The following is an 18,561-nucleotide window of genomic DNA, read 5'->3' on the forward strand; positions in this document are numbered from 1 at the left end:
GATCCACCAGTCAGGAAATACCTGCTTCATTCTTGAGACACACTCAGTCTTATTTGGATCTAGTACATATTGATTGTCTTCAGCAAAAGAGAAGCCACAAGAGGCTGAGAATGCAAGGACAGGATTCACATTCATCCTCTAGAAAGATTGCTGACAAGTTCCAAGCACCATTCAAAGGAAAAGATAGCCTGGTTTCTCAATTACTTTTTTTTTTTTCTTAAAATAAACAATTTTTTTTGCTAGAATTTCCCCTTACATGAAGTCAGCAGGTAGAGGTACGCTTTCGGTATTGCTGGATAAGGGGGACCAGGCACTCTGGAAGTCCTGTCTGGAGCAAGAAGGGGTGATCCAGGAGTTCCTGTGCCGTTGATCTTTCTAGTGGGTCCCGCGTCAACATCCTTTCCAAGAAGTCTCGCAGAACCGGGGAGGTCTGTGAAAAAGCAACAGCTGAGTCAACCCCGTAAAGGAACTGGGCAACAGCTCACGTGACACCAGGTTGGCGAGGCAGGTTTGGTTACAAAGGACGCTGTACACTTGGGCTCTGTAACCCTGCCTTTGCCTTTGCCCAGAAACGCACCATGCGATAGCATGCCTTTTAGGCTGCAGTAATAACTTTCTGTCACCGGTAGCCACAACACTTACACGGGTCGTTTTCTTTTTAATGGGGCACAGCAAATTAAGACAAGACTGCTTGCCACATCCTTCCATCTAAGTTAAGTCTGTTTCCCATTTTGTTATTAAATCATTTCTGCATTTCAGCTCAAGAAGTCAACAGAATTCCTGCTACCCAAGGCACGTCGCCTGGCTGTGAAGGGTTGATCAACTCATTCTTTTACTGGCCACAGATTGCGGAAAAAGTAGCTAAACGGGATTCCCAAATAGGTTTTGAGAGTCTGGAAACCTGATGCTGCCAGTACAAGAAGACAAAGAAACTGCAGAGCAGTGTACCAAAGAGCTCAATGAGCTCAGCAGGTTTGTCCTTTGAAAGATGTGTGAAGGCTGCTGAGTAGCCAGACCCAAGAACCACGTAAAGGTACTGCACATCTCCTGCTGGTGGTAATCCTCTGCATCATTAAAACGGAATTAAAAACAAACCTGGCATATATTTATTTATTTTAATGACGCTAATTACATCCATTTTAGATTGGAGGCATTTTAGCAGCTCTGGTTAACTTAGAAGTAGATCATGAAATACTGTTGACACTGAGCTACAGCTTATCTCACGAGTGGTCTGAATTACTTCCCTGCAATTGCAAGAGGGAGAAGGCACAACACAGCTAGTACGAGAGCCGGGATTCAGCCTTCATCGCTCTGCCGATAAATCTACCTACGTTCTACAAAAGCAGCAGAGATTACCCCAGGCGGCGTCTGTTTAACCTGCTGCCCCTGGTACCACAGTGAACCATTAACTGTCACCAGAAGGGAGGGCTGGAGTAGCATGAACTGTCGTCAGAATGGATCCACAGCTGGTGCTGAGCCCCACATGGGGGGATGGGGGAGGACGGGCACCAGCCTGGCCACCCAGGGGTCTGCTGGAAACCACTTGGCTTCCCAGGACAAAGTGGAGAAGAGCAAGACTGCAAGTGGCTCTGGCTGTCACAGCCTGCGGTAGGGTCGTCCCACCAGGCAAGGTGTGCAACGCAGACCAGGACTGGCTTCACAGCGCCACAGGAGTACAGCACTGGGTCCAGAATGTGACCCTGGAATTTTAATTAGCATTACAAAGGCAGAGAGGAAAGAGCAGCTGTTGATGTTTGAGTGTACGCTGTTAGTTCAGCAGTCTACTCTGTTAAATAATTCAGTTTTAGCAGCTGCAGATATTCCGATTAATTGGAAAGGCCGGAGAGCTCAGAACGCTGCAGAAGCTATTTGATCCCAGAGGCCTGGGCTGAAATGAAAGGAGTGCTGCTTTGTGCGGCAACTAAAAGTTAATCACTGTTTTTCTTATGTCACCACTACTTTTTCATAAGACACCATGAAGCTGAGTTCATCTTCAAAGCAGCTGCCGTGTCTCCCTGAGCTCCCGCCCGTATTGAGCTCTCCTGCTCTCACCATAACGCAGTCTGTGCCATTCGGAAAGCCGGGAAGCCAGAAGCTCTCAAGAGCAAGGATCCTCCTACCTGCTTCCCTAGAAGATGAGCTGCTCTATCGACAGCAGTCAGGTATTAACTGTTGGGTCTGCCTGAAGCGGCTTTGAGTTGCATTCTCAGGTTTATGCCCAAGTGACCCCACATTATTAGGGCTGCTTCCCAAAGCAGCCACTAGCTGTCAGCAGCAGCTTACATCCACTGAGCCACCAGGGCCAAAGAAGTTCCCCAAGAAACATGTCCTAGCAAGATCACTTTCACAGCCAGCTGTACCGGGAAGAGCTGATACGGATGTTTCCCCACAATAATCACCAGGTTTATGAGTGTTTGCCAGTGTGCTTACCCTATGGAAGTTTTTCAGTTTGGGAGGAGGACTGTCACGGAGTCTCTTCATTGCCTGGACTGGAGAATCACTAAAATAGGGGGGTTCTCCATCCACCATCTCTATCACCATGATCCCCAGCGACCAGATATCCACCTGTGGGAGCCAATGGCACATCAGTACACACAGTTTAGAGCAACAGGTCCTCCTTGCTTTGCTGCCTTCACAAATACTACAACGCCCCACCCATGACAAATGTTACCGAGAGAGTCAAACATTCATAGAATCATAGAATGGTTTAGGTTGGAAGGGACCTTGAAGATCATCTCGTTCCAACCCCCCTGCCCTGGGCAGGGACACCTCCCCCCAGCCCAGGTTGCTCCAAGCCCCGTCCAACCTGGCCTTGAACACCTCCAGGGATGGGGCAGCCACAGCTGCTCGGGGCAACCTGTTCCAGTGCCTCACCACCCCCATAGTGAAAAATTTCTTCCTAATATCTCATCTAAATTTACCTTCTTCCAGTTTGAAGCCATTCCCCCCTCGTCCCATCACTACATGCCCTTGTAAAAAGTCCTTAACCCACTTGATGCTATTGGACTCCCTACCAGAGTTTGACAAAGACAGCTTTCCAACTAGGACTGAGCCACACTAGTGTTGCAACACGTAAAGGTCTGCAAGTAACTGCTTGTGCTACACCTGGTTGGTTGGTAAACCCAACTAATCACTCTGCTGCCACCTGCCCACGATTTCAGAGCTCCCATCTGTGCCCCCCCCTCCTCTCCTTCCCTCCCTTTGTGGCACTGATTGATTTACTGATCCGTATCATGTCCCAGGCAACTCCTTGCTAACAGCTGGCCACGCTACAGCAGATCCCAGCCTACGCCAAGCTTCACGGATAAGAATAGAATAAGTTTACACCTTGTTCCCGGAAGCAGAACAACCTGTTTTTCTACTGTTTTAGGAAATATTGATATCATCACAAGCAAATGTGTTGTCATAGTTGTATATATATTTTAAATATGTTCTAGAAGCTCTTCCTAGAAAAGCCAATAGTTATTTTCCTGTGACACTTCAGAATATTATTTGCTACCTCTTCTGATCTTCGGGAAGTGGTCCCTTACCTCAGTAGCGTATGGTATCCTCGCAATGACTTCTGGAGCCATCCAGTAGGGAGTACCTACTAGGGACTTTCTTTTAGGTACATCTTTACTGATCTGAGCACAGAAGCCAAAATCTGAAAGTTTAACCTGTACGAAGAGAAAAGCAGCCAACTTTAAAAATAATTTTAAACAACATGGATGGAAACGCCACAGACAGAGAAGACAAGACAAAGGGAGTAAGAGGAGGAGGTACAAACAAGAGATTGTGAACAGAAAGGAAATAAGGAGACAAAGAGTACAGCAGCAGAAGACAGAAAGCAATTGTTTGAGGAAACACACCCTTCCATCCAGTGTCAAAAGAATGGAGTCGCTCTTAATGTCGCGGTGAATGACCCCCTGAGAGTGAAGATACATCAGAGCCTGCAGCACCGATTCACACACTGTTGCAATTTGCTCTTCATTTAGCCTGAAATTAAAGACATTGGAGTTTAACTGCATTGTACTGGGCAGCAGACAGTACTCGTTTTCAGGGCCTTTCTAAAGGTACGGTACAATTTTGGAGTTGAATCGCAGATACATATTTTGGTTCCCCATGACCATTACTAGCTTGCTTTTGCTGTTCTTCTACGACTGTCTTTTACTGTTGAAAACATTTTTGTCTTGATGGTTAGCAGTTTTAAGTTTTCATATGTCTAATACAGAGAAACTGCATTTTAAATCTCGCATCTAAATTAATTCTGCAAGATTGCATTTCAAGCAATTCTGATAGACAAGACTGCTTCTTCACGCCAAGGTGCCACAGTAACTCTTGAGACAGTTTTTTTTAAGCAAATATGGCAAAACTATTGTTCACAAGGCACAGGGTGCACTTTTATCCCGAAAGCATCTAAACACGGAATCTGATAGAGAATGTAGGGATGCTTTACAGGTCTCATGCAGCTAGATGCGTCGGATACTCTTAACTAAAGGTAGCGCAGGTTACAAGCAGGGAAGACACTCCAGAATTTTACCCCTCCCTCTGGTAGCCGACCAAGGATGAGCACGAAGAACCTTATCTTTAGAAACTCTTTCTTTTTGGAATACCAACACCAGAACTTTCACGATCAAGTATCAGGGAAAACAGTAGAAATTAAAATTATCTCCTGTAACTGGGGACAGTGACAGCGTGCTCTGCACACTTATACTGAGTAACACTAGAAGTTAATTCTTTCAAAGAATAGCTGCACTACCCGATTTGAGTACTTTTGATTCTCAGGCTGTCTCTAGCAGTTATTTGAAATAACTCTCAGTTGAGGACATAGAAATTTCTACATATTCATATTCTACATATTCATGAGGGAGGTTGCACCATCAGCTGAGAAATTTATACTTCCATCGCTTGTTTGGTGTTCCACGTCTTACTCTACCAAACCAACCATCTGAGCAGGACACTGCGTATCATGGCTGCCCGGCACCATGCGGATGCCAAACACATCAGAAGGATAGCAGGGGGCTGCTTTTGCTGTTATGATTTAACCCCTGATGGAAGAGAGACCTCCCCAGTACAGAACCAAACTTATTCAGAAACAGTGCTTTTTATTTCCTAGTGCATGAGCGGCAAGAAAAGCTGATACACGTCTGAGCTCTGTGGTTCTAGAAGACAACCAGAGGAGTACTTTCAGCTGGTCACGTATGGATTTGGTTTCAGTCAAGTGTTTGCATAGTGTAAAACAGATTACCAGAGGATTAGCTCACTCCTGGAGATGCAAATCAGTTATCACCTTCAACAAATGTTTAACGAGTGGAATGAGGGTATTTTCCTCCCTGTGAAAAACTGATAAAGGCTTGCAGCTTACTTTTGATAAATGTTATAACAGATCCTGTTTTCACTATGTGGAAAAACAAGCATTCATTAAAAGGTTCAAAGGAAGGCTCCATAAAATAACTCAAATCTAGGCTGAGGTCCCACAATGGAATTCAGTCTCACTGGTGGATATAAACTACACAGAACCTTCATAAACCTCTTCAGATATTTTTTTTTTTATTCTGTAGTACCATTGGTTCTAATACCAGCTAAGAGCTACATGAATTTCACTGGCTCTGCAATGCCGTAACTCAGCACTCTAAGACCAAATGTCCTTTTTCCTGTCCAGGAGCAGGTAGATGACTTACAGCGACACCTTGGTTCTCAGACCCTGAGATGTGGCTCTGAACACAACGCTGGAGGGCCTGGCCGCCCAAGTGTCTCCAAGACACTCCTTACAGGTGGGGCTGTGGAGACTACAGAGGACAAGGTGTTTTTTCATGCCTCCCAAACACATCAGAGATGCAAATCCAAAATAGAGAATCCAACAGAGCAAGATATATGCCTTAAATCCACCACAGGATCAGCAAAGGCCAGTCAAAGCATGTAAGTGAATTAAAGGCATACTAAGATTAAAAAAAGTAAATACAATTAGTGTTAGCAATACTACCTAATTGTAATCCAATTAACATTCTGAATCTTCAAAAAAGGAAAGCTCATCCTCCAGACTTTCTTGGTCAGTCTTTTCACTGGTGTTCCCTGCACCAGTCCGCAGCCTCGCAGGACTGCTCGGAAGCGGGAGGAGGGTGCTCCAGGGTCACAGCTAAGACACCATCATCATAACTGCATCACCAGAACACCTCGTGACTGGGACTCCAGAGGCCATTTGAGAACAACTCCTTTGCCCTACAGGAATGCTTTGGTCATTAATTAATACGAAGCGGTGCGGATAAGAAAACAAATTTAGGAGAGTGTCCAGTAGTTGCTATCTTTAGGCAATGAAATTTGGGAAGGAGTCCAGATCTCAAGGCTCTGCTGCACTTCTCCAGAGGAGTTAGCCACAAATTCAACCTCACTAAGTTTGTACCACTGAAAACTATTTCTGTATGTTCTTATACTCATTCAATGAGCTTCCTGGCCAGAATACAACAGATATAGTAAACAATACTTTTCATGAGTAAGGTCATCAAGTAGATGAATGGTGAGTATCTAAAGGGATCAGTACTGTAAATGAGGTCCCTTCTACATCAGAAGTATTATCGCATATTTCAAATGGATGACAGCTGTAAAGCGTAATAGTTCCAGGGCACTGCAATCACAAGATCTCGGAGGGAAACTATTCTTCCCAGAAATCTCCACTCCACTGCTCTTGCCTATCAGGTGGGAACACAAGCACTGACGTTTTGGATTTTGCTTCGTACCTGATCTGAGACACGATGTCTGTGAGGGCTCCCCCCTGCAGGAACTCCATCAGCACCCAGAGCTCCTCTCCCACTAGATAGCTCTTGTACATCTCCACAACGTTGACATGTTGATAGTCCCTCATTATCACCACCTGCAAAAACACAGTGGACAATTGACCACCACAAAATCACTACCAGCACTTAATCTTATCCAACAAAGCAAGCATGCACAGCCCTAGGAGTACAACGCAGTAGCATCCATCCCCTGGTCATTTTTCTTCTTGCCACTGGCATAACTCTGTTAAGAGGAAGACGTCTCCTGCTCTTCCCTTCTTTTTACCACGCTGACTGCTACCATGGCTTTACGGCGGACAGCAGAACCCCACCTCTCGTCACTATACGCACCTCATTAAAAAGGAGCTCCCGGCGCTGCTGCTTTCTCAGATCCATCATTTTCACCGCCACCTGCCGCCCAGAGTGCTTCTCTCGAGCAATACAGACGATACCCGTGGACCCTTCACCAATCTTTACGTAATTCTCCAGCAACGTCCGGGGATCTCCCTGGTCTACTACCATCCTAAGGGCAGCTTTGAACTGCTCGTGAGTCACAACCACCGGGTCCTCGCTGGCCAGCTGCCCTCGCACAGAAGAGTCCTGGGGAAGGTGAAGGTTGCTAGAACTAGTCTGAGTCTGCCGGTTCCTGGGCGACCCTGCTGGGGACGGCCTGCCTTGTGGCACTGCAATCGCCTTCTCCGCCGTCGGTGATTTCTGGGGGGTGCCAGCTTCGGAGATCATCCTGGGGAAATCGGACGCAGGCTGATCTGATGGAAGAGACTGGGCTTTGGCTGCAGGGCTGCGCGGTGAGCCCCACTGCGGGGGCCTGAAGAAAGCGTTAGGCTAGGAGAAGAACAAATATGAAAGTGGAAGAAAGAAAAAGCGATGGTTAGATTAACAAGAAGAAAGAAGCGCCAGGAATCAGTTGAGTGTTACTCCACTCTGACTTAGTACATTTTGTAGCAGAGTGGAGACAAGAGCTCTAGGTTCTTGTCTCTGGGTCTGCCCAACATACACTCCATGACTAGGGGAAGCCACACGGATGCAGATTTTCAAGAATGAGTGAAAGGATGGGTGCTACACTTGAAGAACCTCCAGACTGAGGCAGTTTAAAAGGGACCTTTAAAGCACATGCTTAAAAAAAAAAGCCCAAACAAAACAAAAAAAACACACACACACACACACCCCAAAGACAAAACCCATAGAAAAAAAAAAAATTATCTGCTAAAAACATTCCAACCTTGCCACCAAAACTCAGGGGCAACCTGTGTTGCAGAGAATTTTAAAATCCTTTATCCCTCTGTGCCTCTGATCTTCCTATATATAAAAGGAAAGAGGATTCATGCCAAAGCTGTAAATCACTTTGATGTCTTGGCCTAATTCCCTTTGGGTAATTACGCTCTGCCTACTGAAAACTCTCTCTGCACTTTCCACCAGTACCTGCAGAGCATTCCTGTCCATCAGACACAGATCAGCGCTCTGTTTTGGGAAAAGCGCCCTGAACCAGGAGGGCTGCGGGAGGCCAGTGTGACACTCCAGCAACACAGAGCCACCTGCTCAAAACTGACAAGTCTGGGATAGCAGTGCTCCTTCCCAAAGCTCTCGAGGCTTTTGGAGACCTTCCGCTCAAGTACCGAGCCGGCCCAGCCCTGGGTAGTTTATGAGATGTACCAAGATCACAGCCTGGGGTAACGTGGCTTCGGGACACGCATTCCCACGCCAGCACTACGCATGGGTCTCCCAAGAAGGATAAACCTCGAAGTGCTAATACTCACCCTGGAAATGCTGACTGATTAAAATTCATCAACAGCTAGCAGCTTAGGTATAAAATATATTATATACTTAGTTATATGTAAAATAATAGCGGATCTGACAAAGTAGCAACTTCAGAAAGAGCAAGCCAATCATTTATATTATAGGGCAAAATAAAAACTTCAAAGCAACAAGCTTTTTCTCTCTCACAATTCAGACAGATTATTAATAAAGTTAATGATATGGGTATGGGAACCAAAAACTGCCAATAAAAAAAAATTTTAAAAGAGCACTCATTTTCTCCGTCTCAGACGGAAAATAATTGTACAGAATTTAATTCTATGCGCTTTGGGTTTTAATCAAGGATTTTTGTCAACAGGAAAAATCTGCATAAGCCTAACACACACGCACAGAGCTCATTTTCAGGCACACAGAGGCCCTGAAAGGTGATTTAGCAGCTCCTGGTGTCGGGGTGCAGGAGCATGCAAACACAAACTGCCCGTCAGGAAAACTTCCCCCCATCGACCAGCTCCACCCCGGCCATCCTGCACAGACACGCTCACCGCAGCGAAGAATGCATTTCCCAACTCTTGTTTTGTCTCAGGAAAGAGAAAAAAAAAAAAAAAAAGAAAAAAAAAGAAAAAAGTTTTATATAACCCAGAGCATGCAAAAGGGCACTGAACATGCATGCAAGCTGACACACGTAAGTATTATTTCCTGCTCCCATAATTTAACAGCCCCTATATACACATTTTTGGTCCCTGGACATGCTGAGATGTCACTGGTTCTCCCATTTCCCTCCATATTAGGTTGAAAGGAAAGACCACTCCACCTACCCACGGTGACTACCAGCAGCCTGTCAAGGCACCCACCTCCCCATTTTCACCCAGTTACATCCCCTTTCCATTTCACCTGCAATTGTGCATTTATTACACATCAATTACACAGCATCATCTCCATTTGCGAGGGAGATGAAGGTTTTGATCACTGGAGGCTGTTAAGAACAGCTTAGATAAACAATTGCCCGCAATGTCACAGGTTCTTCACTGGAGCAGGGAGATGGACTACATAACCCCCAGGTCCGTCCTGCTCCTCTCCCCAGGCAAGCAGCTTGAGTCCAAGCACACCCGAGCACATCCAGGCGCACACGCCGTTTGACCAGTAACCTCTGCTCCTGCGTGTGAAGGTGCCGAGGCACAGCAAAGACACACACTAGAGAGGAAAGAAGTGCTCAGGGACCATCCTCCAGCCAGGTAGATCAGCCCCGAGTCAGAGACAGCAGTAAGTGGAGTCTGTGTGACACAAGAATCGCATTCCTTTAAAATCCCACTCCCTGGGAAAGGCAATCTGCAGGGAGGAGGCTGTGCCTGAAAGCCTGGAGCCTGATCCTTATGCAAACTCCAACGAGCCGGGTCCGAGAGACCCTCACATTGGAATACGCATTAGAACAGCCATTTTTTGGGGGCCAGCAGTTTCTGCCATCCTCCTCCGAGGTCGGGGACTCCACACCTACAAGCAAGGGCACCAGGGCTGCTCCACGGCTGCGAGCACCGGCTCAGCCTGGGATGGATTAGCAGCGGTGGCCTGAAAGTCTACGTTTTCTAGCCAGCAACAGGAACCAGAGTTTTTCTCGTAGTTTAACAAGCAGCAAGTCATTCATTCAGGACAGTGCTCCTGGGGGAGATGCAGCTATGAGCTGTCCCACCCTCGTCAAACACCAACACCAGATTCCCCCATCAACAGTACCGTGGGTGCTGGTGCTGACGTTCCTATTGTAGGCAGCTTGGCAGATACAGCTATAGCCAACCAGCTCTCCTGAGGTAGTTCTATTTTGCACAGGCAAAAGAATACATTACTAATGTAAATTACGGCAATTTCCCAAATGGCAAAAGCATTGTGCTAGTATAACGGCATCTCAGTTATGCCTTTACTACTACAGAAGGGCAAAAATGAGTAAGTCCCCTCCCTCCCTACCTCCCAGCCTACGCTGCCACAAGCACGGCTCCACTCACAAGCCTTTCTCCCGCAGACCTGGCTGCCGTTCCGAGCTGTGCCTCGCCGTGCATTCTGTGAAGATGAGGTGGGCTACATACTTCTCCTGTCCAGGAACGTTTTGATTCCAGCATTAATCATAACAAGAACAGATGGTTGCATGATGTTTGCAATTAAATTTGTTCAGCTGTGCGAATAACCTCTGGAACTGTAAAGCCAACATCACACTCACCCAAAAATACGGAATAACTATACCTTTATCTGGAGAGAAGGGCCCGACTTGTTTGAGCCTCCGGCCGAGGGGAACACGCTGCGTAGCAGCCGCCTCTTCAAGCTGTTCTCCCTCGATTTGGAGCTGGGGCTGCCCTCCCCTGCCGGCCTGGGGTTTGCCTGTCGCACCAGACACGGCTGAGGCCAACACTCTTCTGAGCCCTTTCTTCCCATCTTCTCGCTCTCCCCCGGCAGCGCTGGCACGTGCTGCAAGCCGGCGGCGCGCTGGAGGCAGCTCCCGTCAGTGCCCTGGAACTCCGAGGGTCCGAGGGACTGTGCTTTCGTCACCATACCATTGGGGTGAGACTGTCCTTCCAGGCGGGGTTTGTAATCCGGCCACATCGTCTGCCGCCGGGTCACCTTGGTCCCACCATTGCAATTGAGGTAGTTTCCATATTTGTCTGCCCAGTCAGCCTCAGGGCTCTGAAGGTACATGTCTGGGGGTCTGTCCTCCCCCAGGAGCCCGAGGGACTGTGCTCTCCTCCTGCTGGTGGGGCTCCTGCCCCTCAGGGTGTTCGAGCTGATGGCAGAAAGCTTCTGGATGTCATTGAGCAAACCAGAGATATAGCCTTCCACTTCCACAGTGCTGCCCCGCACCACCGTCTGAGAAACAGAGGGAAGGGGGGAAAAGTTAGAGCTGTAAAAATTAAGGCTCAGGTTATCTTGACAAAGGTTAGATTTTTGTCTGTCTAACCAAAGATTACTCAGGGAATTTAGAAAAAACAAAAAAAAAGAGAAATGTTTCTTTCTGTCTTTAGTTGTCCTTTACTGAAGGAAAAATAAAAAGGGATCATGGGGTTACATCCTTCTGTCAGAGGCAGCAGTGCCTTCAGCCAGAACAGGGCACTCGCTGCTGCGCTCACATCCTGAAGGGCAACATTATAGCAAAACTGGGATGTCTTTAGCACTCCTGACTCTCTTGTGCTGAGACCGTGCTCCACTACATCACTAACTTAGGCTCAAGAAGCTCCCGAGAGCATCAGTTCTCAGAAGTCACAGCATGCCCTAAGCTCTATCTGCAAAAATCACCTCAGTATTCCAGTCCAAGGTTCATCTTTCCCCTGTACCACTCTCCATAGTGTCGTAATCAGCCTCCCTTAGTCTGGTTCTCTACAATTTTTGCTAATGCATCTTAATCCTGACCAGTGAAGACCACGCTGTTCCAACGCTCCATCCCTCCTCTGTTCTGCCAAGCTATTATAATTAAAAACGATGAACAAAGGGTCATAACAGCTCACAACTGCCCTGTAAGCAAACGATGAAGAACAAGGCTTCCATCCAAACACGCAACAGCACTATGCAAGTAAGACACTTGAAGCTGTCGGTATATTATGTAGTGCTCTACCTTGTTTATTCTGGAACTGAAAAGCTTACAGAAGCTTTTTTAATGCTGGGAACCAAAATGTTTCATTTCTTCACAGAAATTCACAGCACAGGATCACTCCTACACTTTCATGAATCTCTGCCCGAGGAAAGTCCTTCCCTGGAGTGGCGGCAATCTCCTGTTTGCTAACTGAACTCCAGGGATCTTCTAAAGATGCTGAATTAATTACACCGAGCCTAATATTTAGCTGGTGCAAAACAGCAGCTCCAGTAATTTCAACAGAATGCCACCGCAGTGCACAAAATGAGCACCTCATTTGCTCGGTGTCAGAAAATGAAAGGCAGACTAGAAAGATTCTATCAAACAAGGTGAAGAAAGGACAGTCTGGGTCGTATCCCTGCATACACATCATCACCTACAGCAGGAAATTCCACGCTTCATCCCTGTTGCAGCAACACACCGCCCTCTCCACATACACGCACCCTCCTCCAGCGCCCCAGCTGCGGCAACTACACAGCGTGTTGAGGACACCAACTGCTCCAATGGTTCCCATCACCCGTGCACCAAATTCCATAGGGGAAAAAAAATACCAAAAGGAAGTAGTCAGAGACCCAGTCTCTGAAATCTGTCAGTGGGGTGGGAAGTCTTCTGTCTGTTCCAATTCACCCGCTGGAAACGCCAGACACACCAGCTTGCCTCAGCAATGCACTCAATCAATGCACTGGGCTCCCCGGGTCAAGAAAGACAGGGAACTGCTGGGGAGAGTCCAGCAAAGGGCTCCAAAGATGAGGAGGGGACTGGAGCATCTTTCTGATGCGGAAAGGCTGAGGGACGTGGGGCTGTTCAGTCTGGAGAAGAGAAGGCTGAGGGGGGATCTTATCAATGCTTATAAATCCTCAAAGGGAGGGGGCTATGGGGATGGGAACAGTCTTTTTTCAGTGGTGCCCAGTGACAGGACGAGAGGGAATGGGGACAAACTTGACCATAGGAAGTTCCATCTCAACCTGAGGAGGGACTTCTCTGCTGTGAGGGCGGCAGAGCAGTGGCACAGGCTGCCGGGAGAGGTGGGGGAATCTCCCACTCTGGAGCCATTCCAAAACCGCCTGGATGCCGTCCTGTGCCACTGCTGGAGGTGCCCCTCCTTTGACAGGGGGGTTGGACGAGATGATCTCCAGAGGGCCCTTTCAACACCTACCATTCTGTGTAAGAGCACCCATTCATAAATGAGCCTGAGCAGGGACAGCTGTAGCACACACACCGCCAGTGACAGAGCACTCGGCAGGATGCCTCCACACCCTCACGTGTGCTCACACAGGCAGGTGGGAGAGAAAGAGGCCCTCCTCCAATGCTCACTCACGGTTCAATGTTTCTACAAGCTGGGCAAAAGAATAACTCAAAATGAAGTTGGAAGAAATCTCAAGAGGCCAGCTGGTCCAGTGCAAATGGACAGAAGTCACTCCAGAAAGACTTGTATCTAACATTCTCAAAATCAGAGATCTCCAAGAAGAGATGCTATGGCCTCTCCAGAAAATCCATTCCAGTGCTCACCTCACCTCCTAGTTAAAAACTTCCTAAAATTAGACTCAAGTCACTCCCATTGCACTTCTTGTCCATCAAGTCAGTCCTGTCCCCAGCGGACAGAGATGACGGGAGTTAGCTGTACTTTGAATCTGTGTTTAAAGACTGTATCAGATTAATGAACAAACATCCAAATTTGAGCCAAATCTGTATGGAGCGCTCTTACAGAGATCATGCCTCACTGACCAAAATTTAGAAATTATAGTTTTAAAAAGAAAAGTGACCTTTGGCAAGCTACACATAGTACATGTCAAAAAACCAAAAAACTACAACAGTTGAATCCAGGACTATATATGAGGGCTTGGCCTAACAGGGCCAAAAGCACTTAAAAAAAAGAAACGAGATCTTACTATTGATTGGTATCATTGAATGTGAATTGGTCCAAATGGAGTTTACCAGAAATAATCAACTATCTGATGCAGTCTGAGAGAGTATTTGCAGTTGGACTTATTGAGAAAAAAAAAAAACAAAACCAAAACAACAGTATTCATTTAAGGTTGTTCTCTAGTTCTTATAGACAGTTGGGTAGTCCATCCTTGTTCTCTTACAGACTTTCACCTTCTTTTGGCTTTTATCATCTACAGGTTTAATAAGCCGTACATGAAAGTACTGACCAACATTACGACTCGGTAAATCTCTTCATGCACATTTCTATTTTGACAGTGATGTCTCATACTATTCTTTTGGGTACGCTTTTCCTAATACTTGAGAAAACTCGCTCAGTTTGCTTTGGGAATGCCACAGGTACACTGTCAAGAGCTGAAGTGAAGTCAAGATACAGGCAAGAGCCACCATTTCTCTCTGACCCAAAGCCTGATACTCTGTGATTGACGGAAATTGGGTTGCTCGATATGATTTGTTCTTGATAAATCCATGCTGGCTGCTAGCTATTACCCTGCTATCTCCTAGGAAGTGGTTGCAAATAGATTACTTGCTTATTTGTTCCAGTCTCTTTCTGGGAATTGAAATCATTCTGACTGATCTGAAATTCCTTGAATTTCATTAGGCCCAGCTGATGTGAAAATATGTAACTTATCTAAGAAGTCTCATTTCTGTTCATGTTCTTTTTATTCTAGCCTGCGTTCTCATCCCTTCGTGCTCATGTTAATTGAGTTAGCTCACTGCGCATAGTTAACCTTTTCAATAAAGACTGAGGAAAAAAATCATTAAAGATTTAAGAATTCTCAGTGTCATCTGTTATTAACTTTCTTCCACAATGAGCAGTGCACAAATTCTTTCCTTCATCCTCCGTCTCCTCCTCAGTGTACTTATGATGTCTCCTTAGTGCCCTTTACGTTCTTTGAGAATAACATCTCTCTTTGTGCCTTGGCCTTCCAGTTTTGTCCCTACATAAATTTCTTTTCTGTTTGCCCTTTATAACTTGACCTAGTTTCCACCCTTCTGAGCAATCCTCCTGCAGTTTAAACTCATTAGAGAGCTCCTGATCTAGCCAAGTTGGTCTCTTATTACACATTTTATCTCTTCTCTGGATTGTGGTCCTCAAAAGCACATTCAGGACACCATAAAGCAGAAGGCAATACCTCCTCCCTTTTTCTTTTACCTGTTCTTCCTGAGCAAGTCTTTGTTTTCTAAATCAGCATCCTCCTCAAAGATCCTGATGTGCCATTTAAGTTGGAGGTTTGATTTGGCATTAACACTTGCATTATCCTAAACTGTAGTCCCATTTAGCCCCCATGTTTTAAGCATCTGTACGCAAAAACCTAAATATAGTCATGAGATAGACAACTGTTTTCTTTTACATCTCTCCTAAAATCCAAACAGTAATATCTCTGTTTTACAGCTTACCTTTCAGTTTTCAGGCCCCTGTGGGGTTTTTTTAACTGGGAACAAAAACTTCCCACAAGCTAGCAAGACTTTAAACACAATAATTCTGTCACCATCTTTCATTTCCTTTTCCAAGGGGTCATCATGAATCTGCCTCTCTCCACACTGCAGGTCCCTGCACTCACTCAGGAACACACCGCCTCCAGATACCACTATCGCGATACCATCCAAGCAAGACAACCACCTAAATTCACCCATCTACAAGGATCAGTGACTTGTTTCTCCTTACCAAAGGACTTGCTTTAAGGACCTACTCCTGTTTACTATGTCCCACTTTCCATTAAACTGCTGCATTATAAACCCTTTTAGCCTAAACCCTCCCTTAGTCCCGCTCCCTGTTGTCTCTTGTTCACCCAGCCATCCATCAACAGTGAGCCAGTGCTACCCTGCTCTCTCCCACTCGGGCTTCCCTGTCAGCTTCATTACCAGCCAAATTTGCTCACCCACGAGAATGACAAACTTGCTAAAACAGGTCTCTCCAGGAGTTCTCCTCTTTGCTTCCCTGTACAACAGCTGAACTCATCCTAGCTGTCCGCTACCTCAGGAGCCTTCAAAGGTCCTTCTTGTAGTGACGGCAGCCAGCTGGGTATTTGAACAGTGACACTACTGCAGTTAAGGATACTACTGTCCTTATTTCTGCTGAGATTACAATCGCCACAGAAAAGGACAGTGTTATCAAAGCCCAGAGGCTGCTACCCACTGAATTCCTTACACATCCCACCCTTGGCCCCAGTTAAATATATACGGAGCAACAGAAACATTCCCCAAGAACAGCAAAGCCCAGGGGTCAGGGAAGAGTAGTCTTCCCCTCTTACCTTCATAGGCTGGAGTTGCATCCGGGTGATCCTTGAAGGGTCTACCACTGGCTTGGGGCGCCTCAGCGTGTCTAGAATGTTCTGCCATTGAGGTGGAAGGCCCACAAATTTCCCCTCCTTTGGGTCAAATGAAGTGTGGACACGGTGCTCAAAGTTCTGCGGAGCAGAGATCTCCGGGCGTTTCTTCTTCTTCTTGCGGAACATGATGCCTGAACCAGAGAAGGCAATGCCATCAGTGCTCTTGCACGTCTAGGTCCGATATGCCCAATTGGTAATATCATGGATTATAGTAGTTAATTACATTGTATTAAGAACATTCTCCAGTGACAAGCACTCTAACAGTAGAGTTGATCATCTGCTGTTACAGATGAGAAAACAGAGGCAGCAAGAGAGCAATGACTTGCTCAGGACCACCTAGCGAACCAGTGGCTGAGCTGGGATTTCCAGTGACCTTTTTAGTGCTCTGCCCGCTGCACTTCTATTCCAGAAAAGAAACAGACACCTGGTACATCTACAGCTGAGCCCCTACCACTTGGCTTCCTTTATTTCTACAAATTCATATTGCCTGATAGAAACATTTTAAATACATATAAGCAGTATATATTTATATTTCACAGGCTTGCGCCTAGGTTAAATGGCTGTGGAGTCCAGCCAGTTGGACAGTGTTGATTCCACTACACGCCTGGAACGCAGGGTGGTTGTGAAGAGGGCTCAGGCTGTCCCCTCACTGGTTACCCCAAGTAAGCAATATACATTGGATTCCCATTTAAAGACAACAGAGCTGTTGCCAAAGGAAGAGCTGCCCAAAACTGATTTTGGATCTCAGTTTTTCTCAGCTTAGACAGGGCTTGGGAGAGAGAGAGGAGGTGGTAGGTGGAAATCAAACTGTCAGCAGGTAGCTGAAGAAGCTAAAATTAAAAACTAAGATTCCTTTCCCTTGGGGGCTGAGAGAGACAGTTTGTGTGAACAGCCATTACAATTGCAAGAAGCCAAAACCAGCTAACGCAAATATACCCAAACACAAGAGACATTCAAAATCTGAATTTAGACTTACACACACACCCCACACCCCTCCAAAAAAGAGATGTAGATAGACAGAAAGCCAAAGTTTTAGACCTTTTTGAAATTGGGAAGATAGGAAGGAAAAGGAAGAACCAGAGCACTGCACACAGTCACAGAGGTGGGAAAACTTGAATAACTGGAGGACTGCAACGGATGGACACCACCTCTTCACAAAAGACAGACAGGGAAGATGGTGTGAGGGAGAAGTTACTCTTTCCATGAAGAAACAGCTCAGAGATAGCGAGATATTCTATGGAGTGCCAGGCTTTTCACAGTGGAGAGTGGTGGGAGCCTGAGAGATGACAGGCATAAATTGAAACAAGAGAGGTCCCAACTGGAAAGAAGGAAAAACTTTTTCATGGCCAGGAGAGCCCAGCATTGGAGCAGGTTGCCCAGACAGGCTGTGCAGTCTACATCCTCAGAGGTTTTCAAGAGCAAGTTTGCTCTTAAAAGACAAAGCCCCGAGCAACCTGGTCTGACCCTCAGAGCAGACCCTGCTTTGAGCATGGGGGTTGGACTACAGATCTCTTGAGGTCCCTTCTCCTCTGAATTGTTCTATGATTCTATTGACTGGTTTGATGGCTTTAAAGTTACAAGTATTCCAAGTTACATATTTCTATTTGCTGTTGGAGAAACACATTTAATAGGCAGATTACTGTTGTGTGGATGCAATGGAACTGGCATGCTACAAAGCTCATCATCTCCTCTCCAAGATCCCTTCTGTCAACGCACAGGATGAACTGTGCGATGAGAGCCACAAGAGAGATGAGACAAAGCACAGACCCAGTGACAAAACATTTTGGGTAGTTCAGTCCTAAAGCTCTCTAGCTCAGGAAAAAGCTTCACAGGTTTATTTAAAGCAATTAATATCCACCAGTAGGAAAAAAAAAGTTTATATGCTCTTCCCTTTCCACTGACAACTTCAACATTAGAGTTTGCCCCTCACTAATACTGCTTAAAGTGACGAGTGCTACCTCTTCCTTGACATCAGGTAGGGGATTTTTCCCACTTAATCTTCAACTTTGCAGCGATCATTCTTCCTCTGTACAGGACTTCAGCTTCCAACTCTTTGTGCTGAATAAATATTTACAAGGGTCAGAGACACAGAACACGTACAGAGATAACCTGTTGTGGTGTAGACATGAACACACTTCTAGAGGACGTTGATCTCAAA

The 18,561-nt window shown here is 46.2% G+C and overlaps 1 protein-coding gene across 2 annotated transcripts; it reads right to left on the reverse strand.

Moving 5' to 3' along the window:
• Positions 1-262: 262 nt before the first annotated feature.
• On the reverse strand, positions 263-16,529 carry PAK6 (p21 protein (Cdc42/Rac)-activated kinase 6). Of its 2 annotated transcripts, XM_009892429.1 has the most exons (8): positions 16,326-16,529; positions 10,749-11,366; positions 7,101-7,592; positions 6,714-6,847; positions 3,849-3,975; positions 3,531-3,656; positions 2,431-2,565; positions 263-430 (listed from the first exon to the last, which is right to left on the reverse strand). In XM_009892429.1, the coding sequence occupies exons 1-8, from the start codon at positions 16,527-16,529 to the stop codon at positions 263-265; spliced, it is 2,004 nt and encodes a 667-aa protein (XP_009890731.1). The 2 variants fall into 2 exon arrangements, with proteins under 2 accessions (XP_009890731.1, XP_009890732.1); XM_009892430.1 differs by lacking the exon at positions 2,431-2,565.
• Between the last annotated feature and the right edge of the window lie 2,032 nt (positions 16,530-18,561).

The sequence above is a fragment of the Charadrius vociferus genome, unplaced genomic scaffold (assembly GCF_000708025.1).
Source record: "Charadrius vociferus isolate BGI_N301 unplaced genomic scaffold, ASM70802v2 scaffold1039, whole genome shotgun sequence".
NCBI classification, from domain to species: domain Eukaryota; kingdom Metazoa; phylum Chordata; class Aves; order Charadriiformes; family Charadriidae; genus Charadrius; species Charadrius vociferus.